Source organism: Scyliorhinus torazame, chromosome 3, assembly GCF_047496885.1.
Source record: "Scyliorhinus torazame isolate Kashiwa2021f chromosome 3, sScyTor2.1, whole genome shotgun sequence".
Lineage (NCBI taxonomy): Eukaryota > Metazoa > Chordata > Chondrichthyes > Carcharhiniformes > Scyliorhinidae > Scyliorhinus > Scyliorhinus torazame.
The window spans coordinates 146,143,677-146,170,334 of record NC_092709.1 but is presented as its reverse complement, the minus strand read 5'-3'; the positions used below and the strand labels follow the sequence as shown (position 1 = coordinate 146,170,334).

The 26,658-nt window shown below is 51.2% G+C and overlaps 1 protein-coding gene across 1 annotated transcript in view; it reads left to right on the top strand.

Annotated features, from left to right (window-relative positions):
• The window catches only part of LOC140408742 (uncharacterized), a 264,053-nt gene that overhangs the window by 178,447 nt on the left and 58,948 nt on the right, over positions 1–26,658 (top strand). Inside the window, exons 28-29 of the mRNA XM_072496372.1 lie at positions 14,749–14,784; positions 16,412–16,465. Coding sequence (XP_072352473.1) covers positions 14,749–14,784; positions 16,412–16,465 — 90 coding nt within the window. The remainder of the gene's footprint in view (positions 1–14,748; positions 14,785–16,411; positions 16,466–26,658) is intronic.

The following is a 26,658-nucleotide window of genomic DNA, read 5'->3' as shown; positions in this document are numbered from 1 at the left end:
CTCGATGGCTACTGGCAGGGTCATGTCTTTTATTTTTAGGAGCTGCTCCCGCAGGGTGTCAGAGTGGACCCCAAACACGATCTGATCCCTGATGAGGGAATCAGCGGTGTCACCGTAGTTGCAGGATTGCACTAATATGCGGAGATGAGTTAGAAAAGATTGAAAAGGCTCATCCCTACCCTGAAGGCGTTGCTGGAAGACATAGCGCTCAAAGCTCTCGTTCGTTTCGACTTCACAGTGACTGTCGAACTTGGCTAACACGGTCTGGAACTTGGTCTTGTCCTCACCGTCGGCAAAAGTTAGCGAATTGAAGATTTGGATGGCCTGGTCCTCCGCAGTCGATAGGAGCAGCGCAGTTTTTCTGGCATCGGACGCATCCTCAAGGCCCGAGGCCTCAATGTATAGACTGAATTTCTGCTTGAAGACCCGCCAGTTGGCGCCGCGATTTCCGGAGATCCGGAGCTGTGGAGGGGCCTGGATCTTCTCCATGCCGCTGGAAGGCACTTGCTGGTCGTCACTGAATTATTCAAGGTAAATTACTTAGATGAAGTAGACTCCTGGTATCATGTCGTGTTATTCACCCTGGGGTAACACGGACTGCAAGAGGATGCAGATGAACGGTAAAGCTTACACCAAACGTAGGCGTTGGTTCAATACGATTTATTGAACTTCTGTAAAAATGCACACAGCTTACTAGACCAGGCTAGCTCTGAACCACGTGTAGAAGGTGCTGACTGATATATACACCCTGACTGTCACTACAGTTGTCACCAGCGGAAAGAGGCGGAGTGCTCATGCCTCGTGTGTTTTATAGTTGGAAGCCCCCCCTCTGGTGTTCTGTCTGGTGATTGGTTGTGTTCTGTCCTGTATGTTGATTGGCTAACCTGGGTGTCTGTCACTGCCTGTTTTTACCTCATGATGTGCATGGGTGCATATTATGACAGTTATTACTTTGTGAGAACTCTTTCTATGAATAAATTAGGGACATTTCCATTTTGATGGGAGTGGAAAATAGCACAGTGGTTAGCACGGTTGCATCACAGCGCCAGGGATCCGGGATCGATTCCAGGCTTGGGTCACTGTCAGTGCGGAGTCTGCTCGTTCTCCCCGTGTCTGCGTGGGTTACCCCCGGGTGCTCTGTTTCCTCCCACAAGCCCCGAAAGACGCGCTTGTTAGGTGAATTGGACATTCTGAATTCTCCCTCTGTTTACCCGAACAGGCGCCGGGATGTGGCGACGAGGGGCTTTTCACAGTAACTTCACTGCAGTGTTAATGTAAGCCTACTTCGAGGTAGTACAGTGCAGATATACCAGGATAATACCTGGACTCCAATTACGAGGAGCATGCCAGGGTTTTATTTTGAACGAAATGGGGTGATTTGATCAAACTTTCACTTTAAGAGAAACAGAGAGTATCTATTTCCACTTAGTTGGAGAGTGTAGGACTAGAGGTCATAGTCTAAATTTTAGGGCCAGATTGTTCAAAAGTAAAATTAGGAACTATTTCTACTCTCAGATGGTGGGAGAAGTTTGGAACTCTCTTCCACAAGCGACAGTTGATGCTCGATCAGTTGTGAATTTTAAATCTGAGATGTAAATGTTTTTATTAAACGAACGTACGAAAGGATGTGGGACATGGAATTAGATCACAGATCAGCCATGATTACATGGAATTGTGGAACAGGCTCGCAAAGTTAAACGGTCTAATCCTGTTCCTGTATTACTATGATCCCACAATGCCCATCGAGAGTTATCAGCATCAGATTTTGGTCCTGGATCCTCATTATAATGTGCTTGGAAGCTGCCAGTGTGGAACATGAAACCTGTGGAAGCGGGAAATGGACTAGTTGGCTGAATGGGGCCCTACAGTGTCACCTTTAAAGGGGAGGAGTAGAAGTGTCAAGAATTTTTAAAAAGGAAGTTTGAATCGTGGCAAAACCTTTGCAGAAACTACAGCAGCAACTGCATTGAACTAAAATTACTTAAATTGCAAAACCCACAAGCAGCTGCCACAAAAAGGCTTCTGATCTCCATCCAGCTTTCCCTGACAGCCGGTGAGGATCCCTTTAATGTGCAACGGAAATGACTGCCTTCTGAGTGCACTGTTCACAACTGGGTCGTGGAAATAGAAACTGGTTGGTGATAGTCAAGCGGGCAAAGGAATATGAGAATCTCATCATTTGATCCCAATTAGAATACATTTGCAAGCCTGGTGTCTGCGTCCAAAGGGAGCCCCAGCTGCCATAGTAGATGGACAGTGGCTTAGCCATATGTTGATAATTTAGGGCAAAACTACCCTGTGTATGGAAATGTGAAAATCTGCCTAGTTATAGAGTTTCTTGTACATTTAAATTTGTAGAAGTTTCACAACTACTTGTGTCCTGCTCTGGCTTCCGACACAATTCCCACACTTCAAATGTTAATACAGTATAGTTTAATTAACAACTAGTAAATGCTGTACAAGATAAGTTTGTTTGGACCTGGACAAAAAAGATACAAATTCCTCTTTGGGAAGTGGCACTAAACAGGTAGTATCTCATCACCTGTCTATTTTTCACCATGTGCAATATTCAGTTAATTTGGCTTCAATCGGAGTGAATATCCAGTGAGAGCAAAACAGGCAGTCATTGCAATACCACCCGTTTTGAACTATCTCCCAAGTTGAATGTCTTACCTCATGAACAGGGCGTCATGGTGGTTAGCACTGCTACCTCACAGCGACGGGGACCCAGGTTCGTTTCCAGCCTTGGGTCACTGTCTGTGTGGAGTTTGCACATTCTCCCTGTGTTTGCGTGGGTTTCCTCCGGGTGCTCCGGTTTTCACCCACAGTCCAAAGATGTGCAGGTTAGGTGGATTGACCATGCCAAATTATCCCTTTGTGTTCAGTTTGGCTGGGGTGCTCTTTCAGAAGGTTGGTGCAGACTCGATGGTCCAAATGGTCTCCTTGTGCATTGTAGGGATTCTACGGGTCAGTGCTTCTATGGAACAAGAGTTATTATACGTTCCCAAAATTAACTCTTTTACGATTTAAAATTGCAACGTATCAGTTGGTTCTTAGACAGGTAGAGCAGGAGGTTTCCTACTTCAATCACATGGAGGAAACTAAGCTTAACAATGTGTTGTGGACCTGAGAGTGCCTATTTAGCAAGGGACTGCCCAGCTCCTTCTCCATTAGGCATGAAGTACTTATTGACTGTACTGCTCATTGCAGTTTCCCATTTTTGAACAGCCAGCAGAAGCTGCAGAGGATCGGAAAACCTTGCTCAACCCCTGTTTCATCCCCACAACATCAGATATGCCACTAACTTTATGTCCCTAGGAATGATGAAAAACTGAGTGATCTGCTATGACTCAAAATCAGGAATTTCTGGCCCTGAGCCATTGGCCAGAGGATTAGAGGAAGAAAAACAGACAGCAAGTTGCTGTTGCAGCATACCTGCATGCCTCCGCGGACCTTGTTCAAAGCAGGAATGGCAGAGATTTGTCAACTGTGAGCTGCCTGGACACTTATATTTCAAAAGTAACTTAAAATTTAAATCTGTTTGTGCCCCCAACCCTTTCATAATTAAATGAAATGAAAATTGCTTATTGTCTTCAAATGAGGTTACTGTGAAAAGCCCCTAGTCGCCACATTACGGTGCCTGTTAATAATAATCATCTTTGTTTCTGTCACATGTAAGCTTACATTAACGCTGCAATCACCCACATTGTCAAGTATTTATAAACACATTGAAAAGTTGGATTGCATCCAAGAGCCCATAAATTCAGGGTATGCTCTGAGGCCATTTTGTTTGCCACCCCTCCTCCATTCCTGTCCTGATCCAGGACAGGAGAATTGTGACCTTGGTCTGAGATAATGTTCGTGCAGTGTGAAAGTTACATCAGACCATAAGACTTAGGAACAGAATTAGGCCACTCAGCCCATCGAGTTTGCTCCGCCATTCAACCATGGCTGATATGTTTCTCATCCCCATTCTCCTGCCTTCTCCCCATACCCCTGATCCCCATATTAATCAAGAACCTATCAATCTCTGTCTTAAAGGCACTCAGTGATTTGGCCTCAGCAGCCTTCAGCGGCAAAGAGTTCCACAGATTCACCACCCTCTGGTTGAAGAAATTCCTCCTCATCTCAGTGTTAAAGGACCATCCCTTCAGTCAGAGGCTGTGCCCTCTAGTTCTAGTTCTCCTACTCGTGGAAACATCCTCTCCACGTCCATGCCCACATGGGGCGGGAGATGTGAAAAGAAGAAAATAAATCCTGGGGAGCCAGAATAAGTCACAGAATTTGGCAGCACTTTTACAATTCCGTCTTCTCTTTGCAAAGAATATGTATATCTGTGAAGAATCTGCTTCCTTGCTGCAATGTTGCCACAAATGGTGTCATTTGTCCAGAGAGAGGAGTTACATACTTTGCCTTGTCTGCAAAGGTTTCCATGCAGGTGCCCTTGTGTCACTGTGTTCCATCCATTCATTAATTAGCCCACAAAATCTTGGTCTTCTTCTGTAAAATGTTTAACCTGATGAACATGCCAGCTGCTTGGAAGTCAGCTAAGTGAAACCAAATGCCCAGTATTCCAGCCTGTAATATTATCACTGACTCAATTTACATTAATTGATTCATTCCATAACCTAAAACTATTATATTTTTTGTATTTTAAGCTTGCTTCTTTACTAATTTTGCAGTAATTTTTTGAGTATTATTGAGTTTAGTTATTTGCTCATTGTACGTAAATTATATGTACATTGGGCGGTAATGAATGGACTTCCGATATACATCATCAAGTCAGTGAAAGGGGAGGGTTTCCCATTACACAGTCTTCACTGCCGCTGAAGTTGAATTTTAACCCTCTGTCTTCATCCTTTCTGTTCAAAGGCAAACATGAAGAAGTGAGAAAAAACTGAAGTGCACAAAGTGTAAAGAAAGAATAAAACAGAATAGAAAGAGCAAAACAGGGCAGGAATTGAAAAAGGACAAGTAAAAGAGGAGAGATAGGAAAAGAAAGAGATACTGGAGTGAAAGAAAGAAATGAATATGTAGAGAGTAAGAAAAGTGAAAGAGGGGTGCAAAACGGAAATCGGAGAGAACAAAAGTAAGAAGAGGAAGAAGTGAAGGAAAAAGTTTTACAAGTAGGCAGGAAGTAGAAGTGAATGTTGAAAGAGAAATGAAAGTAAAGCAGTGTAAGGTGGTGTTGAAGGAAGTGCTGGAGAGAAACATAAAAATGAATGAGAAGGACAAAAATGTGGTGGAGGAAGAAAGAGAAATGAAGGAAATGGGTGATGTGTGGAACTGAAGAAATAGAGAGAGAAAAAGAGATGTGGAGGATGAGAGAGAGGATTGTTTTCAGGATTGGCAGTGCCAACATCCAAAATTATAGGTTGCAAGAGGCTAACATTGTTTTTTGGTCAGGCCTAAGTTTGAAATAGTGGAGCCCAACTAATAAAGATTTTAAAACATTGGCCGCGATCACATGGCCATGCTATGTCCAAAAGGCAGCTTGCCGTGGCACAATGTGGCAATAGAAGCTCCCGCTCCCGGGATCTACCCGGCTAGTAACCCCTCGCGATATTTAATGCGATCAGCTAGTCTGAAGGCACATGCAATCAAGGCATTCAAGGGGACATTAGATGATCATGTGAATAAAAGCAATGTGCAGTGATACAGGGTCATGATGCACATTTGGAGAGTCGGTGTAGACAAATGTGCAGTCAGTCATGATGCACATTTGGAGAGTCGGTGTAGACATGATGGGTCGAATGGCCTCCTTCTGTGCCATAACGATTCTGTGATTTCACCAGATCTTTCAAAGTACAGCTGCCTTGTGCAACCATTCCTTTTTCTGGCTGGTAGGATTTCTGACTATAAGAATCTTGCCTCCTAAATGTTGTCCGGGGCAGGGCGTAGTTGTAATCTCCCTCCTCTTATCAGGGGCGCGATTCTACGCCCCCCCACCGGGTCGGAGAATCGCCGGGGGCCGGCGTGAATCCCGCCCCCGCCGTGGCCCGAATTCTCCGCCACCGGAGATTCGGCGGGGGCGGGAATCGCGCCGGTCGGCGGAAATCGCGCCGGTCGGTGGGCCCACCCCCGGCGATTCTCCCGTCCGCGATGGGCCAAAGTCCCGCCGCTGTCAACCCACGCCAGCCGGCGTGGATTGAACCACCTTTCGAACGGCGGGACAAGGCGGTGCGGGCGGGCTCTGGGGTCCTGGGGGGGGCGCGGGGCGATCTGGCCCCAGGGGATGCCCCCACGGTGGCCTGGCCCGCGATCGGGGCCCACCGATCCGATGGGCGGGCCTGTGCCGTGGGGGCATTCTTTTCCTTCCGCCTTCGCCATGGTCTTCACTATGGCAAAGGCGGAAGAGACCCCCTCCACTGCGCATGCACGGGGATGCCGTGAGCGGCTGCTGACGCTCCTGCGCATGCGTCGCCCGGCGAAGTCATTTCCGCGCCAGCTGGCGGGGCGGAAACCAGTCCGGCTCGGGCCTAGCCCCTCAAGGTGAGGGCTCGGCCCCTCAAGATGCGGAGAATTCCGCACCTTTGGGGCGGCGTGATGCCGGACTGATTTGCGCCGTTTCTGGTGCCGGTCAGTGGACATCCCGCCGATTGCGGAGTATCCCGCCCCATAATTTTCAAACATTAATAAGCCAGGAATTTTAGGATGTATACAAGATACTGGAAATAAAAACAGAAAATGCTGGCAAATCTCAACAGGGCCTGGCAGCATCTGTGGAAAGGCTGACCTTTTCCAGTATTTTCTGCTTTTTAATTTCAGGAGTTGTAAGATCTTTGTTTCCCCATGAATCAATATCTATGTAATGGAATGCATCACGGCGTTCCATTTTCCCAAAATTTCAGTCAGTCTTTCATTAAAATTCTACTGTTTAAAAACAACAGGCAGCGTTTGCTCAAAATTCCTGTGAGAAAGAATCGCTCAAATATGTACCATCAAAATATGAGATGTTAATAAGTGAAGTAATTGTGAAAAACAATGAAGTACATGCTTGACTTTCTTCAGTCGTTCCACTCTTTTACTACAAACAGAGATCTTGGGACTATAAGTCTTCGACATGAAGGATATTTTTAAGTTTAAGAAGCATGCTCCAGAGCAAAGATTGCCGAATTAAAATGCTCTAATTAAGCCCGAGAATTTGAAAAATCTGACTCCCGATATTAAAACATTGCCCAGTGTCACATTCCTGATGCATTGCACAGGAAACCCCAGGAGATGGCAGTCACCTCAAGCCTCTGATCCCAGTATTTAGAGCCAGATAGCATATATTATCCCTCCTAGAACTTATTCAGGTTTTAGGAGTAAAAACTGATCCTCATTGCATCAGTTTTGGAGAATAAACCTGGGGCTGGCTTCTCGCCGTTTCAGGCTATGACCTGATGTCGGCGTGGAAACGGTGGCTTTTTAGGACCGGTAATTCGGCGGAAAACCACTGTTGACAAGGCATGCAGTTCAGCATTCATTCTTATAAAAGAAGCTGTGAGGATGTGGCATGTACTGGCAGCTCATCCAAATAATGCTAATAAGGCCCTTGAGACCCAATTTAAGTATTGTTTTTTCCAATTGAGGCATGCACTCTGAGCAGAGGCCTGGAATTCCTACCCCTTTGTCTCCATTCTCATGACTATATGAAAAGTCTGCATTAAGCGCATGAGGGGATTGGGGGGCAGGTACCTTGTTCCTATTCAAAATGGCATTCTGGTTATAAATCAGAAACTGACCATAGTTCGATTCTGGATTCAATTAAATCAAAGACATCAGGTCAAACATGGACAAGGTGAAAACTCCAGATGATTCCCATCTTTCGCCCTCTCTCAGCTGATGAATCAGTACTCCTCCACGTTGAACACCACTTGGAGGAAGCACTGAGGGTCACAAGGGCACAGAATGTACTCTAGGTGGCTGCCTTCAATGTCCATTACCACAAGTAGCTCAGAAGCACCATTAGAGACCAAGTTGGCTGAGTTCTATAGGACATAGCTGCTAGACTTGGTCTGTGGAAGGTGGAGAGGGAGCCAACAAGAAGAGAAAACCTACTTGACCTCATCCTCACTGTCATGCATCGGAGAATATATTTCTGCATCACATGATGTGTAGTGACATCAGCAGAGTGTTTGCACGGGCTTAGGGAGATCACTGTATGAGCAACATCCTTAATAAATCTCTCATCGTGTTTTACAAGAATCCAGAGTGTGGGCACCTCCATACCTTTTCTCTTTGTGGCAACAGAGAAATAGAACACTCACCAATCTATCTGTCAAAGGTGCATCTGTCCGTGATATAATTGGTAGGAGTGACCCTCACACAGCCCTCGTGTCGAAAACGTCCCGCTTTCACACTGAGGATACGGGGGCGGGATTCTCTGATCCTGAGGCTAAGTTTAGAAGCCGTCGTAAACTCCGTCGCGTTTCTCGACGGCGTCACCATGGACTCAGGAGCAGCGATTCTGACCCCTACCAGGGGGCCAGCACGGCACTGGAGTGACCCACGCGGCTCCAGCTGCCGATCCCAGCGTCAGATGGGTGCCATGTGTCTGCGCCTGTGCAGTGGGACCGGCGCCAAATGCGTGCATGCGCAGTGGGACCGGCGTCAATCCGCGCATGCGCAGTGGCTCCCTTCTCCGCGCCGGCCCCGACGCAACATGGCGTAGGGCTAAAGGGGCCGGCGTGGAACAAAAGAGGCCCCCAGCCGAGAGGCCGGCCCGCCGATCGGTAGGCCCCGATCGTGGGCCAGGCCACAGCGGATGCCACCCCAGGGGTCGGACCCCCCTCCCCCCCCCAACCAGGCCGCATCCGCATGCATCCACGCCAAGGTCCCACCGGGTAAGAGCAGGTGTGAACGGTGCCGGCGGGACTTGTTTTTTTTTGCGTGGCCGCTCATCCCATCCCGGGCCGAGAATCGCCGGGGGGAGGGGCGCGCCGGTGCCAATGGCGCCGATTCTCCGCTCTCCAGAGAATAGGCGGACCGGTGTCAGGGCAGCGTCGCGTGATTCGCGCCCGTCCCGGCGATTCTCTGGCCCGGACTGGGCTGAGAGAATCCCGTTCACGATACCTTCCATCGTGTTGTGTGGCATTGTGCTAAATGGGATATATTTCAAACAGACCTAGTAACTCAAGACTGGACAAACAAGAGGCGCTGTGAGCCATCAATCCTGTTGCTACTGTGTACAATCACAAACTATAACCTCATAGCCTGGCATATCCCTCACTCTACTTTACCATCAAGCCAGGGGATTAACCCTGGTTCAATGTAGAGTGCAGGAAGACATGCCAGAAGCAACACCTCGCACACCTAAAAATGAGGCGTCAACCTGGTGAAGCTACAACTCAGGACTACATGCGTGCCGAACAGAAAAGCAGCAAACGTAGACAGCTAAGCGATCCCACAAGCACAGTCACAGAATAATACAGTGCAGAAGGGGCCCTTCGGCCCATCGAGTCTGCACCGACTCATGAAAGACACCTGACCTACCTACCTTATCCCATTTGCCAGTGGATCAGCTGGCTCAGCAGATCAAGACTAAGTTCTGCCATCCTGCCACATCCAGTCATGAATTAAACAACTCACTGGAGGATCGCCATCCTCAAAGATGCCGGAGCCCAGCACATCAGTGCAAAAGTCAAGGCTGAAACATTTGCAACCATCTTCAGGCACGAGTGCCGATATGATCCCTTGCAGCCTCCTCCTGAGGTTCCCAGCATCACAGATGTCAGTCTTCAGCCAATTCGCTTCACTCCATGTGATATCAAAAACTGGCTGAAGGCACTGGAAACTGCAAAGGCTACAGGCCCTGACACCATCCCAGCAATCTTGTGCTCCAGAACTTGCTGCGCCCTTAGCCAAGCTGTTCCAGTACAGCTACAGCATTAGCATCTAGCCAGCAAGGTGGAAAATTACCCAGGTATATCCTGTGCGCAAAAACCAGGACAACCCCAATCCAGCTAGTTACCACCCAATCAGTCTACTCTTGATCATCAGCAAAATGATGGAAGGGGTCATGAACAGTGCTATCAAGCAGCACTTATTCAGAAACAACCTGCTCACTGATGCTCACATTTGGTTCCACCAGGGCCACTCAGCACCTGTCATTATTATAGCCTTAGTTCAAATATTCAAGTTTGAATTACAGAGGCGAGGTGAGAAAGACTGCACTTGAAATCAAGGCATCATTTGTCCAAGTGTGACAGCAAACCTGAGATTCGGGGGAATCTCTCCACTGGTTGGACTCATACCTAGCACAAAGGAAGATGGTTGTGAAAATGGTTCTTCTCCTTCTTCTATGGTTGTGGTTTTTAGGAGTCAATCGTCTCAGTCCCATGGCAACACTGCAGGAGTTCCTCAGGGTATTGCCCTAGGCCCAACCATCTCCAGCTGCTTCATCAATGACCTTCCCTCTATCATAAGTTCACAAGTGGGGATGTCTGCGGATGACTGTTCAGCACCATTTGTGACTCCTCAGATGCAGAAACAGTCCATGCCCATATGCAGCAAGGTCTGGGGAACATTCAGGTTTGGGACAATGAACGGAAAGTAACATTCGCAAGTAACAAGTGCCAGTCAGTGACTATCTCCAACAGGAAGAATCCCATCATTTCCCTTGACATTCAATGGCATTGCCATTGCTGAATCCTCATTTATTAACATCCCGGGGTTTACCATTGACCAGAAACTGAACTGGGACAGCCATATAAATACTGTGGCTACAGGAACAAATCAGAGGCTAGGAATTCTACGGAGAGTAACTCATATCCTGACTCTCCAAAGCCTGTCCACTATCTACAAGGTACAAGTCAGGAGTGTGATAAAATACTGTCCACTTACCTGGATGAGTGTAGTTCCATTGATAGACAAGACGTTCAACGCCACCCAGGACAAAATGGCCTATTTGATTAGTACCACATCCACCACCTCCAACATCCGCCCTCTCCACCACCAATGCACAATGCAGCAGTGTGTGCCATCTATAAGATGCACTGCAGGAATTCACCAAGATTCCTTTGGCAGCTCATTCCAAACACACCTCTACTACCTAGGACAAGGGCAGCAGATACTTCGGAACATCATCACCAGTGAGCTCAATTCCAACTCACACACCATTCTGATTTAGGTATATATCGCCATTCCTTCGTTATCACTGGATAAAAACCTGGAACTCCCTCCCTAACAGCATGTGAGTGCACCTATACCACATGGACTGCAGTGGTTCAAATAGGCAGCTCACCACCACATTCTCAAGGGCAATGGGCAATAAAATGCTAACCTGGACAGCGGTGCCCACATCTCATGAAATAATTTTTTTAACACATGCAGCTCATAACGAGGATTCAGCAATGCCATTGATTGTCAAGGAAGATGGTTAGATTCTTTCCTATTGGAGGTGGTCACTGTCTGGCACTTGTTACTTGCAAATATTACTTGCCACTTATCAGCCCAAGCCTGGATATTGTCCAGGTCTTGCTGCAAATGGACATGGGCTGCTTCAGCATCTGAGGAATCACAAACGGTGCTGAACATTGTGCAATCCCAGTGAACATGTGGTCATAAGACCATAAGACATAGGAACAGAATTAGGCCACTCGGCCCATTGAGTCTGCTCTGCCATTCAATCATGGCTGATATTTTTCTATTTTTCTCATCCCATTCTCCTGCCTTCTCCCCATAACCCCTGATCCCCTTATTAATCAAGAACCTATCTATCTCTGTCTTAAAGACACTCAGTGATTTAGCCTCCACAGCCTTCTGCGGCAAAGAGTTCCACAGATTCACCACCCTCTGGCTGAAGTAATTCCACAGCCTTCTGCGGCAAAGAGTTCCACAGATTCACCACCCTCTGGCTGAAGTAATTCCACAGCCTTCTGCGGCAAAGAGTTCTACAGATTCACCACCCTCTGGCTGAAGAAATTCCTCAGTTTTAGAGGATCGTCCCTTTAGTCTGAGATTGTGTCCTCTGCTTCTAGTTTTTCCGACTAGTGGGAACATCCTCTCCACGTCCACTCTATCCAGGCCACGCAGTATCCTGTAAGTCTCAATAAGATCCCCCCTCACCCTTCTAAACTCCAACTCGTCCTGACCCAGAGTCCTCAACCATTCCTCATACGACAAGCTCTTCATTCCAGGGATCAGTTGTGTTTGAAAGGAGAAAACGATTTGTTGCCATTTCTCCTTTGACCCTTTATCAGAACTTGCGACTGGAGGATTTATATTGCACTAAACTAAAAGGTAGGGAGCAAATTAGTAAAAGTTGAGTGCTGGGCATAGTAATTACAAGTGCAGAGGAGGAACTAATATCCTGAGAGTATTTTTGTTTGTTGGAAAAAGGTAAAGAAAGTGTAGATTTGTTGCATAAAAATCATCACAGTCAACAATGAAAGTCCAATACAAAGCAAAAAGGAGTGAAAATGGCTGCAAGATGGAAAGATAATGAAGTGGAGGGTGAATGGAGAAAAGGCATGAAAATGGAGTTGAAATTATTAATCAGGGAAAGTTGATCTCTCTTGTAAGTCGATGTGTAGCAGGTGTGTTTCGTAGTAGCGCCGTGTTATTGATGAACTAAATGGTGAAAGATGACCCAGCCCTTTCAGGTGTTAGTGAGACGAAATGGAGAGGCAAGAGCAATCTTGATATGCGTGGAGGGAAAGGGATGATCTGCAAAAAATGAGGGTAAATAAAAATAAAGAAGCTGCGATCACAGGAGCGCAAGTGGAGGAAAGAGAAAGGAAATTTCATAAACTCTGATGTACATACTGGAGTCGTTAAAGCCAATGTGATACAGATGGGAAAACTGGATGAGCTTGCAGGAAGTGAGGTGGAAAGAAATATCATATAATTGCTTATAAAAGATGTCTGTGGAAAACTCATAAATAGTTAGAGAGAAGGCCAGGACAGGGAGTAATAGTTCAGAAATAGACCATATATTGGAGGAATGGGTGGAAATAGGAAGCATAAACAAGATTCCTCAGTTAGGATGAGAACAGTAAGAATGCCACATAAAAATACCAAAGGAATAGGTCAGGGATGGGATTGAGTAGAATCAGAATAAACAGTCCTGCAAAAAGTATCTGAGAGCCATGAGTGTTCCAGTATCTTCGTATGGACGTAGCCGAGATGCCCAGAATGCGCTCCCTGGCGTCGATCTGAACACGATGCTCCGACCCCCCACTGGGGTCCACGATGCACGCCGGTGGGGAATGTAAATAAATGCAAATGGGTCTTCTTGACCCTGGCATGGTGGCACGCTGGTAGAGACCACCTGAGCTCATCCGAGGACCACCACCACCCCCCCTGAACAATGCACTGCCTCCCCACACCTCCCCTACCAGACCTCCCCCCCCCCCCCCCCCATGCACCCCACAAAGACCCCTGTATTAGGGGGACACCTCCACAGGTATCCCTGTAATAGGGGGACACCCACATGGACCCCTGTAATGGGGAACCCCCCCACAGGGACCTCTGCCTAAAGGAACTGCCCCCCCCCCCCCACACAGAAAAGAGAGCCCTGTCTGGACGCTAGAGAGCAGTCCAGACAGGGGCAGTGAGAGGTATTTCAGCTGTAACACTTACCTTGCAGCTCCACGTGTCCATCCCTCGATGGAGAACAGCTGTGACTGGAGTCTGGTTCTCACAGATCCATTAGCTGCAAGCCATTCACATTTTTCTAGTAGTGGTCTGTGATTGACAGCTTCTACAAACCATCTGCAACTTTGATTCATTCATCTCCCTTCACAGTTCCATGGCCTGAGTAGTGAAACCCCAATGTTTGTTAGCAGAGAGATTAAGGTTCGCGTATTGCTCTCTGGACTTTTATCTGTACCTTTTCTCCATATTTTCATCTTCACTTTTACAGAAGGGGCTTGACTTACAGTTTCTAATGTTACGAAGGTTAATGCTAAATATCTTTCCGATGCTCATGGGCGTACTGTGAATTTCCAGCTGATTTACAGCATTAAAAAAAATATAGTATTGTTAATTTGCTGAATTACCTTTGTTCGGTTCACATTAATTTTGACTATATTATGAGATGTTCACTATTCTGTGCATCTGATTGGAATAAACTAGAAATGATCTGCTTCCATGAACTGCATTATATTGAGGCTGAAGGTTGAAACATGCCTGTATCACAGTGAAAGTTTAGAGTGTGTTGGGGAGTGCATTTTTGAATTCTTAGTTTTTTTAATCTGCTAATCATTAGGCAGGTTCATCATATTTTTATTTCGTTGATCCACCTATTGACACAGCCACTGTTCACGACACATGTTTAAGCATTCCAGCAACTGATGTGAGTCAATGGTGAGAATGTCAAGAGAAGGTTTCCTATGTGCTCCAGATGGAATCAAATTTTAAACCTGTTCTTTATCAACTTTATAATTTGGCTACATCTGCATTACAGAGAAAATCTTCCACCGTGCTTATTCCACAGAACCAGCTGTGGTAATCAGGATATCCCTTGAGCACAGTAGGACTGGTATTAAACCAGTCTCTTGTGCACTTCTCGCCTATAACTGTTTCAGATGAATTAACTGTAGTGTTGTGTAATTTCATAGCATCTGTTCCCTGTTATCATTTATATATTCCCTTTGTGTTTTTTTTTTAGTCCTTTTATGTCTGTGATTCATATTTAACACACAATTGAATCAGGAATTCCCACCTTGATTTCATTGTGTAATGTTTGTTTATGATCATTAACCATCGTACACTAAAAACATGTTCCTCTTACCCACCCCTCTAATGACACAAACTATGCAGGGTGCATCTGGCTTAGATGGACAGCCAGGACTGCGGGTGAGTGAGTCACATTTGTACTCTTTGTCCTTCCTTTTGACTATCTCCTTTCTGCTTGGCGCTGGCAGTCCTCTGGAGTCACTAAATGCTGTGCTCATGACCGCTTCCTTCATACTCACTCCACTCTCTGTGCATGGAACGCTCAAAACTCACTGGGATGCACTGGCAAGTTGTGTTGACTAATTTACCTTTTTTCACTATCTATTCAGGGTAATGTTGCTCCAGGGAGATTGAGACGGGGAGAGTACCTGGGATTTAGCTTTAAATATTGCCCGCTGTTAGAACTGTCCAACCCTTGCAATTACACAGGGACCTGATCCAGTCAGGGATGCATCCAGTGAACGAAACCCTAATCAATGGTTTGGTCAATTATTTTTATATTGCCGATGGCAAGTTTGCCTTTTCACAATCATACATGTATGGATTTCACACTAGTTTAAGTAGGGAGTGATTAATAGAAGTGTCTAGTAAATTATGAGAGCTCCAAATCAGAATCTTCACATGGGCACGACCTGGCAAACAATGGGTGGGATTCTCTGATCCTGAGACTAAATGTTGATGCCATCTGAAACGCAGTCGCGTTTCTCGACAGCGTCAACATGCCCTCAGGATCAGCAATTCTGGCCTCTACAGGGGACCAGAAAGACACTGGAGCAGCCCACGCCACTCCAGCTGTTGATCTTGGCGTGAACTGGGCGCCGTCTGGTCATGCGCAGTGGGGCCGACGTCAACCCGCATATGCGCAGTGACACCGGCGCCAACGCGCGCATGTGCGGTGTCTCCCTTCTCCGCGCCGGCCCCAACGCAACATGATGCAGGGCTATAGGGGCCGGCGCAGAAGAAAGGAGGCCCCCAGCCCGAGAGGCTAGCCCGCCGATCGGTGGGCCCCAATCGCGGGCCAGGCCACATCGGAGTCCCCCCTCGGGGTCGGACCCCTCTTCCCCCCCCACAGGCCACTTCCACGCCGAGTTCCCGCCGGCTGAGAGCAGGTGTGAACGGCGCCGGCAGGACTCGGGGTTTTTGACACGGCCGTTCAGCCCATCCCGGGCCGAGAATCGCAGAGGGGGGCCCGTAGAGCGACCCCCGGCCGGCGCCGCTCTGTGGAGAATCGGGTCCTGGCGTCGGGGTGGAGTGGCGCAATTCGCGCCGGTCGCGGAGATTCTCCGGCCCGGCCCCGGCTGAGAGAATCCCGCCCAATGTTCCCAAGAACCAACAGGAAGTAGCCAAGATTTTCATTCTGAGTTCATAGAGGCTTCTCTTCTATAACGGATCAACTTGGAGCCAATCTCAGATGGTGCAGTCACAAGGTGAACATGATTCCTAATTGTATTTCTAACCAAAACTATTTTCTGGTCATTTGTCATTTTGTTGGAGTTTCTGACAGTCACAGGTTGAGGAAGTAAAAACAAAATTGTGCAATTGGAAGGAAAAATACCATCTTCCGCACGATCCCATCTGTTATTTTGGAAATGTTTGAGCACCATTAATAGGACGGAGCCCTGGGACAATTCTCGTGAATGTGAGATGTTTTGTTTTATCTCTATCTTTGAGATGAGACTAGCCTTTTCATTTCTCAACGTGTTGAGGGAATGTTCACCACAGTTAATTGTTTTCTTTGTGTTCAAAGGGTATCGATGGTCTACTGGGTCCCGCAGGTCCAGCAGGCCCAAAGGGAGATAGAGTAAGTGCTGAATTGCATGAATGTGTTACCATGTCGTACATGAATTGAGAAGGAGTAGAATGTATAATGTACATTGAGAAATGCAGTGCTAGAAATAAACAGAAATACTTTAATGTTACACTTCAATGAGTTCATTGATGAAAAATAACCACCAGTGGCTGGTAGTAATGCTGTCTATAACTGTTGTTCTACCCTGATCTTTTGTATCATTTACTTTGATGGCATTTCCTATTCATAATTTCCCTCTTCTCACCCTACCCCCAGCTTCATATTTGCTCCCAGATGAGATTCTTTGATTGAATGAATAGGACACGGCCTTGGTGAGGCCACATCTGCAATATTGTGTGCAATTTTTGCTTCCTTATCTGAGGAAGGATGTTCTTGCTCCAGAGGGAGTGCAGCGAAGATTTACCAGACTGATTCCTGGGATGGCAGGTTTGACATATGAGGAGAGACTGAGTTGGTTAGGATTACATTCGCTGGAGTTTAGAAGAATGAGGGGGATCTCATAGATATCTATAAAATTCTAACAGGATTAGACAGGGTAGATGCAGGAAAGATGTTCCCAATGGTGGGGGAGTCCAGAACCAGGGGTCACAGTCTAAGGATACGGGGTGGATCATTTAGGACAGAGATGAGGAGAAATCTCTTCACCCAGAGAGTGGCGAGCCTGTGGAAACCACAGAAAACAGTTGAAACTAAAACGTTTATGTTTCCAAGAAGGAGTTAGATATACCTCTTGGGGCTAAAGGGGTCAAACGATATGGGGGCAAAGCAGGATAAGTTACTGAGCTGGATGATCAACCATGATCATAATGAACGTCGGTGTAGGCTCGAAGGGCTGAATGGCCTCCGCCTGCTCCTATTTCTATGTTTCTATGACAGCCCCTGAAAAATCTTCTCCGTTTACCCAAGAGCTGCTCAATTAGGTGAAGTGAGCAAAGCTTCTGTCTCCCATTTAGTCCTGCATCTTGTCACTGTTCTGTGACCTGTGACAACCTACCCAGACCAAAAGCTGCTCCTTTCAAGTTGGGTTGATTTAGTCATTTGAATCTCCTGCTTCAGGGTAGCACCTCTGTCATGTGTCTCAGAAATAGTAGATGTGACAACATCTCTTTATCATGCCTTTCAGCATGGAATTTGAAATTTAAACATTCCCTGTGTATGCTCTGAGTATCCAATTTAGGAGACTTGAATCTGCCTTGTATTTGGTCTGGATAATATCTGCTCTGTAAATATGGCATTATTTAAAGAGTTATTCTGTTATGATTCTGTAACATCACCTGCTCTGCCAGGAGCTGCTTGAAAAATTCTCTGACATTTTGACGGTGAAAACTGAAAGTTTGCCCAGAGTGTAAAGGAATGCAGATATGGGGCGTCATTCTCCGACCCCCCAGCGGGTCGGAGAATGGCCGTTGGCCGCCGTGTATCCCCCCCCCGCTGGTTGCCGAAGTCTCCGAAGGGAGAAAAGTCGGCGGGGCGTTAATGGCGCCGCAGACGTCGGAGAATGGCACGGGTCTGCGCAAGGCAGCCGATTTTGGGCCTGCCGATATTCTCCCGTCCGGGTGGGCTGAAGTCCCGTCGACGTGACCCGTAAATCAAACCTCCTTTTAATCGGCGTCAACCTGTGCTCCAGGTTCACGCCGACCAGCGTGGAGGTGAGTGACGGCCTGGGGGGTTGGCCGCTGGGCAGGCGATGGCGTGGCCGCAGTCTGAATGTGTGGGGAGAGGTGTGTCTAGGGTTGTGTGTGTGTGCAGCGGCGGGGGGGGTGGTTAGAGTGGGCTGGGCTCCGGGGGAGTGCCGGTAGGGAGGTCAGTGCCGGGGAGGAGGAGGGGGTCCGTGCCGGGGGGGAGGTTGGGGTCCGTGCCGGGGAGGAGGTTGGGGTCCGTGCCGGGGGAGGAGGATGGGGGGCCCGTGCCGGGGAGGAGTTTGGGGTCCGTGCCGGGGAGGAGGTTGGGGGGGCCCGTGCCGGGGAGGAGGTTGAGGTCCGTGCCGGGGAGGGGGATGGGGGGTCCGTGCCGGGGAGGGGGATGGGGGGGGTGCCGTGACGGGGAGGAGGATGGGGGGCCTGTGCCGGGGAGGAGGTTGGGGTCCGTGCCGGGGAGGGGGATGGGGGGTCCGTGCCGGGGAGGGGGATGGGGGGGGGTGCCGTGCCGGGGAGGAGGATGGGGGGCCCATGCCGGGGAGGGGGATGGGGGGTGGGGTCCGTGCCGGGGAGGAGGATGGGGTGTCCGTGCTGGGGAGGAGGATGGGGGGCCCGTGCCGGGGAGGAGGTTGGGGTCCGTGCCAGGGAGGGGGATGGGTGGGGGGGTCCGTGTCGGGGAAGAGGATGGGGGGCCCGTGCCGGGGAGGAGGTTGGGGTCCGTGCCGGGGAGGGGGATGGGGGGTCCGTGCCGGGGAGGGGGATGGGGGGGGGCCGTGCCGGGGAGGAGGATGGGGGGCCTGTGCCGGGGAGGGGGATGCGAGGGCAAGTGAGTTGGTCCACCTGGCCAGGTGCCAGCCTCCAACAGTTGGACCCATGCGGTCCATGCCACCTGGCTGGGGGGAGGAGGGGATATGAGCAATGATGACATTGTTCCCCCCCCACCCCCTCCCAACCAGGCCGTCATATTTTCCGATCATCCAGCGATGTTGGCCGCCGTGGCGGCAGCCACGGATGCCTATGTTGCCCTGGATGAGGAGGAGGAGGAGCGTGCCAGAGAGGCGGCGCAGGCTGCCGCAGAGGGGCAGGCGGCAGCCACCCAGGCTGGAGGGACACCTGACCGACAGGACGAGGAGGGGGAGGAGGACGTCGCGGCCCCACGGCAACGGAGGCACCCGAGGGCGCCCCGTGTGTACCGGCCCCGGCAGTCATACCAGGACCTCACGGACCGGGAATGCAGGAGGAGACTCCGGATGAGGCGGGAAACCGTGGCACACATCTTCCACCTGCTGGCACACCTGTCACCGCGTGGCACTGGCGGGGGACACCCTCTCCCTGTGTCCGTCAAGGTTACAGTGGCCCTGAACTTTTATGCAACGGGGTCATTCCAGGCAACGAGTGGGGACCTGTCCGGCATATCGCAGACATCGGTGCATCGGGGCAGTGACAGATGCCCTATATGCCATGGCGCACCGCTACATCCGCTTCCCTGTGGACCGGGCCAGCCAAGATGCCCGGGCCGTGGGCTTCTCTGCCGTGGGCAGGTTCCCCATGGTCCAGGGCGCGATTGATGGGATGCACGTCGCCGTGCGGCCACCTGCAGATAACAGGGCCTTGTTCACCAATAGGAAGGGGACCTATTCAATGAACATACAGGTGGTCTGCGACCACCGCATGATGATCCTGCACGTCTGCGCCCGTTACCCAGGCAGTGTACATGACTCATACGTGTTGTCGCGGTCATCCATCACCGGCATGTACGAGGGACGCCATCCCCGGCTGAGGGGCTGTTTGCTGGGCGACAGGGGCTACCCATTGCGATCGTGGCTGATGACGCCTATACGGAGGCCACGCAATGAGGCGGAGAACCGCTGCAATGATGCCCATGTAGCGACAAGGGGAGTGATAGAGAGGTGCTTTGGCGTGCTGAAGATGCGTTTCAGGTGCCTGGACCTCTCTGGGGGCGCCCTCCAGTATCGGTCAGATAGGGTCGGCCGCATCATTGTGGTGTGCTGCGTCCTGCACAACATAGCCCAGCAGAGGAGCGATGTGCCGCAGGCAGAGGAGGGTGGGGTGGAGGAGCAGCAGGAAGAGGCGCAGTCCTCCCAGATGAGGGGGATGGGGGCAATGGTCAGGGCAGACGGGCTAGAGACAGGCGAGTGGCTGTGCACCGTTACCGGCTGGCCCAGCGGGCACGGGACAGGCTGATAGCCGCCTGCTTCACTGACTAGATGGGCGTGGGAATCGGGTAGTACGGCCACAGACCGCACACCATGGCAACAGCCGACCACCCACACCCCCCACCCATCCAGCCACCCAGCACCCTCACCCCCCCTCCCCATCCCCACCCACCCCACCCGCATGCACACCACCCCTCCCCATTGCCGATCCACCTGCGGCACAATGGCCGGGCTCTCACAGTTGCGGGTGGACGCGTGTCTATTGCAGGCCATGGAGGATGATGACAACCCGCCCTGCGATGAGCTCCTGGCTCCACATCGTTGGACTATGTCTGACCCATGGCCACAGTACCACCATCCACCCGGACCATCCCTGCATGCGGCTGTGACACTGCAGCGCACGGTCCCGTCCTCTGCCCGGGTGGATGTTGATGGCGGCCCAGGGGGAAGGGGCAGACTCACCTGGGGCTGAGGTAAGACCACCCCTCACACACAAACACATGCGCTCAATGTACATGACACCCCCGCACGCTTTGGACAGAGCACAAAGGCAGCTTCTGTAGGTGTAACATTGACTTTAATAACCAAAGGAGTTCATGCACGTGCCCTAGCCCCTAAAACTCATCTGTGCCCTGCACCCGTGCCAACTTACTCAGTGTCTAATTGTTTGGCCTTACGGGCCCTTTGACTACGTCTACGTGGTTCCCCAGACGGTACAGCAGAACTGGAGGTGGACTCCTGTGATTCCTGCCCTCTGACACGGGTTCCCTTTGGCGGCCGTTTCCTGGGGCGTCCTGGCCTAGATGGGCCAGGCTGCGGCCCGAGCAACTGGGATGGCGAGCTGCCAGCCTGTCCTGCCCATTGCCCACCCGATGCACCTGGGACGGAAGGGGGGGGAGTCCGAGGTGTTGCGGTGTTCCGGGACCTCCCGTACAGGGGGACCCGGGACGGACCACACCACCTCCTCCTCCCTCGGGGTGCCCGATGGCCCCCAGGCCTCTACATGGGTGGGGGATGCGAACGGACTGGCCATCCGACGCCCCCCCGACATCTGGCGCTGCCAGTCCTGGAGGCCCGTGCTGGTATCGACAGGGGTCTGCAGGTTTGCAGCCATGGAGCCCAGGGGATTGGCAAACCCTGTCTGTGACTGTGCGATGCCGGCTCGCACATGGCCAATGGCGCCAACGCCCTCAGCGATGGCCTGCTGAGACTGGGCCATGGACTGCTGAGACTGGGCTATGGCCTGCAGAGACTGGGCTATGCCCTGCTGAGACTGGGCCATGGCCTGCGGAGACTGGGCCATGGCGTTGAGCACCTCTGCCATCTGGCGCTGGCACTGGCTCATGGCCTCCTGTGAGAGGGCAGCCATGTCCTGGGCCACAGACGCCGCCTGCACGGAAAGCCCCAGGCCTCGCAAACCGTTCCCCATGTCTGACACCGTCGCACCCATTGACTCCACCACGGACGCCACCCGTGCGGTGTCGGCCTGGGTGACACGTATGACCGGCACCACTTCCAGCTCCTGGACGCGGGTGGACTCCTCCACCTGCGACTGCAGCCGCCGCAAGCCGGCCGTCACCCTCTTCGCTCGTCTCCGGGTCGGTGGTTGCATCGGATCTATGGGTGGATGTGGTAACTCCAGGAACCCGGGATCCATCTGGGCGGCAGATGTTCGCTTGGGCTGGGCTGCCCTCCGACCGCCCGGCCCCTCTGCTGCTCTTACCTCCACCTGCTGTACCGGGGCGGCTGTGTTGTGCGCACCAGTGAGTGTACCAGACGCCTCCTCACTGAAGTGCCCAACCGAGGTGAGTGTTTCTGCGATGGTGGAGGGTGTTGGTGACTGCAGTGGCGTTGTGTCGTGCTCTTCATCCCACTCTGAGTCCATGGCACTTTGGGGTGGGGGTTCGTCTCCACCCATCCACTCTGAGTCACTGTCCGGTATTTCGTCTTCCTGAGTAGTGCTGTCCCGGGTAGGGGTGTCCCGGGTAGGGGTGTCCTGGGTAGGGGTGTCCTGGGTAGTGGTGTCCTGGCTCGGCTGTGACGGGGGCCTGTGGCTGCACCTCTCGTCGCTGGGTGGCACACGCCTGCGTCATCGCACCCGCACATGACGGGGGCGTCGTCTCCCTGTTGCTCCAGGTCTCTCCGTCTCCCGTGGTCTCCAAGGGACATCCTGCGGGCGTCGCATGCTGGAGGGTCCGGGTCTCTCCGTCTCCCGTGGTGTGCGAGGGGCATCCTGCGGGCATCGCATGCCGGAGGGTCTGGGTCTCTCCGTCCCCCGTGGCCTCCGAGGGGCATCCTGCGGGCGGTCTGCATCTGCGGGGATGGGTGCCTCGACGTTTGCTCCTGCGATACACAATGAAGCATGCATGGTTAGACATCAGGCAGTGATCAGGTGATATAGGGGAGGAGGGATATGGGCACGGGCTGCCGGTGGCTCACTTGCTGGTGGGCCTCCGACCTCTGCATCAGCAACCTCCCGGTCCTCAGGTCCGCCAGCCAGTACCAGGGCCCTTTCCTCGTGTTCAGTCAGTGGCCTCTCATCAGCGGGGCCTCCTCCAGTCCTCACATGCTCCCTGGTGTTGTGTGCGCGTTTCTCCTGTGGCGGGGGCGGGGGGGGGGGGGTGGCAGGGGTAAAAAGCAACAGTGTTAGACAGGTATATGAATGCACGCCATCGTTTGCGCGTGTATTGCAGAGGATAAGGTTAGGGCTGGATTCACTTGGGGATATGGGGGAGGGGGATATGGGGGATATGGGGGAGGGGGATATGGGGGAGGGGGATATGGGGGAGGGGGGATATGGGGGAGGGGGGATATGGGGAGGGGGATATGGGGGAGGGGGATATGGGGATATGGGCGAGTGGGGATAGGGGGGATATGGGGGAGGGGGATATGGGGGAGGGGGGATATGGGGGAGGGGGGATATGGGGGATATGGGGAGGGGGGGATATGGGGAGGGGGGATATGGGGGAGGGGGGATATGGGGGATATGGGGAGGGGGGATATGGGGAGGGGGATATGGGGGAGGGGGATATGGATATCGGGCGGGGGGGGGGGAGGCTCACCCTGCCTGCTCTGACGAGGTCGTTCACCTTCTTGTGGCACTGGGTGCCTGTCCGTGGTGTCAGGGCCGCAGCGGTGACGGCCTCTGCCACCTCCCTCCACAGACTTCGGCAGTGGCGTGGGGCAACTCTGCGGCCGTGCCCGGGATACAGGGCCTCCCTCCTCTGCTCCACTGTGTCCAGGAGCACCTCCACATCCCGTGACTGGAACCTTGGGGCTGAGCGGCGGCCGGCCATCCGGTCGGGTGTTCCGGTCGGGTGTTCCGGTCGGGTGGGGGGGAGCAGCGCGTCCTTATGAGCCGTCACGCCATGCGGCGTGTATGATGCTGCACGGCGTGAACCACGTGAGCAAGCGCGGATCCCGTAACGTCGTTGCTAGCCTATTTCGGGCCGGAGACTTCGCGACGATTTTTGCGGCGTGACGCAAGTCGGATTTGCGCCGTTTTTTGCGCCGATCGGCGGACTTTGCGCCGATAACGGAGAATTTCGCCCTTGGATTTTCCTATTCGTAAATTATTTTCTCAAAGGTAGACTTTGAAACAGTAAAGAAATTTGAGGCAGTTTTGTGCTGTAACTCCATGTACACCAGAAACTGCAACGTGAAATTTGCCGAAATGCATCGCACACTTTCAGCGAGCAAATAGAGGAGACTTTCCTTCTGTGACTCTGGACAATATTCGTAGAATTTATAGTGCAGAAGGAGGCCATTCGGCCCATCGAGTCTGCACTGGATCTTGGAAAGAGCACCCCTCTTAAGCCCACACCTCCACCCTATCCCCAGTAACCCCACCTAACCTAAGGATAGTTTAGCATGGCCAATCCGCCTAACATAGAACATACAGTGCAGATCCTGCACATAACCTGCACATCTTTGGGAGGAAACCGCTGCGCCCGCAGGGAACCCACGGGGAGAATGTGCAGACTCCTCACAGACAGTGACCCAAGCCAGGAATCGACCTGGGACCCTGGAGCTGTGAAGCAACTGTGCTAACCACTGTGCTATATTATTCACCAGTAATCAGGGAGTAGCATTTCCACTTTAGAGGCAATTGGCAAACTGAGCCCAAATTGCACTGTTTTTCCAAAGTGAATTATCATTCAAGTTTCTGCCCAAACCCATTTGTGTAACCACAAACATTAAGGGCACAATTCTCCCCCCAAAATTTCTAAGTGTTGTCTCCGGCGGAAACATGGTGGTCCAGATAGGTCAGCACGATTCGGATCACAATCCACCCACACTTTGACATTTTGGATGGGGGCGTGCCTTGCACCAGCATTGAGGGAGGCAGGGGCTAAACACGTTGGTAAGCCCAACTTCACAGTGGGGACCTCCGGAGGAGACCGAGATAGATCATCCACTTCTGGCTGAAGATTGTTGCGAATGCCTTAGCCTTGTCTTTTGCACATTTGCTGGGCTCATCCATCATTGAGGATGGGGATATTTGTGGAGCCGCCTCCTCCAGTGAGTTGTTTAATTGCACTCCACTATTCACAGCTGGATGTGGCAGGACTACAGAACTAAGATCTAAACTTAGATCTGATGCGTTTGTTGTGGAATCGCTTAATTCTGTCTATTACTTGCTGCTTATGCTGTGAGGCACGCAAATAATCCTGTGTTGTAGCTTCACTCATTTTTTAATTCAATTTTGCTCCTGGCATGCCCTCCTACACTCTTCGTTGAACCAGGGTTGATCCACTGGCCTGGTGGTAATGGTAGAATGGGGGAAATACTAGGCCATGAGGTTGCAGATTGTGGTTGAACACAACTCTGCTGCTTCTAATGGCCCACAATGCCTCATGGATGCCCAGTCTTGAGTTGCTAGATCTGTTCGAAGTCTAACCCATTTAGCACGGTCGTAGTGCCACACAACATGATGGAGCGTATCCTCAATGTGAAGACGGGACTTTGTCTCCATAATGACTGTGCAGTGGTCACTTCTACCGATACTGTCATGGACAGATGCATCTGTAGCAGGAAGATTGGTGAGGATGAGGTCAAGTATGTTTTTCCCTCTTGTTGGTTTCCTCACCACCTGCTGCGGTCCTAGTCTAGCAGCGATGTCCTTTAAGACCCGGCCAGTTCGGCCTATGGTGGTACTAACGAGCCACTCTTGGTAATGGGCATTGAAGTCCCCCACCCAGAGCATATTCTGCACCCTTGTCACCCTCAGTGCTTCCTCCAAGTGGTGTTCAACATGGATGAGTACTGATTCATCAGCTGAGGGGGACAGTACATGGTAATCAGCAGGAGATTCCCTTGCTCATGTTTAATCTGAAGCCATAAGTCTTCATGGGGTCCAGAGTTGATGTTGAGGACTACCAGGGTAACTCCCTCCTGACTGTACATCACTGTGCTGCCATCTCTGCTGGGTCTGTCCTTCCGATGAGACAGGACATATCCAGGAATGGTGATAGTGATGTCTGGGATATTGTCTGTAAGATATGATTCTGTGAGTTCTGACAGGGCCGGGGGGGAGTATCAGTGGGTCGCCAGGAGGTGGGCTGTGGGGTCAGGGTGTACGAACATGGAGCACCATTGCCGCAGCCTACAAGGGGATGGATTAGCACAGTGGGCTAAGACAGCTGGCTTGTAATGCAGAACAAGACCAGCAGAGCGGGTTCAATTCCCGTTCCAGCCTCCCCGAACAGGCGCCGGAATGTGGTGACTAGGGGCTTTTCACAGTAACTCCATTGAAGCCTACTTGTGACAATAAGCGATTATTATTATTATTATTATTATTATTATTATTATTATTATTATTATTAACCATGGAGCTGCACATGCCGCTGACTGCCCAGTGTGGACTTAGGGCCACAGGACGTATGAGTGTCCCCCAGGACACCTCCCTTGGTGCCCTCTGGCCCTAGCCGACCCATCAGCAGGATGGGCGGCCTCCAGCACAACCAGTGCCGTCTTGTTGGCTGGGATGAGTGTGTGTGGGGAATGTAATATGAATATGCGGCTGCAGTTTGTCAGCCTCCCGAGTGTCAATCACGGACCCGGCGAATCCCACACCATTTCTCATTGGAAACAAATTGCCAGCCCCTCCACAGTCGCTGAATTGGTCCAGCTTTGGCGCCTGTTTTGCTGTCGTGGAAGTCCACAAATCCTGACACAGCGTCAACACTTAGGGCTGGATTCTCCGATTTTGCAACTATGTCCGGAGGAACTGTATAGGCATACGACCAAAAAGTCGGCGCCGCCCCGCACTGATGCTCCGCTCGGTGGGGGGCTAGCAGCCGCACCACGTAAAGCCCCTGCCTTTACCTTTAGATACGGACGAAGAATAGCCGTGTCAGTGGCCACACAT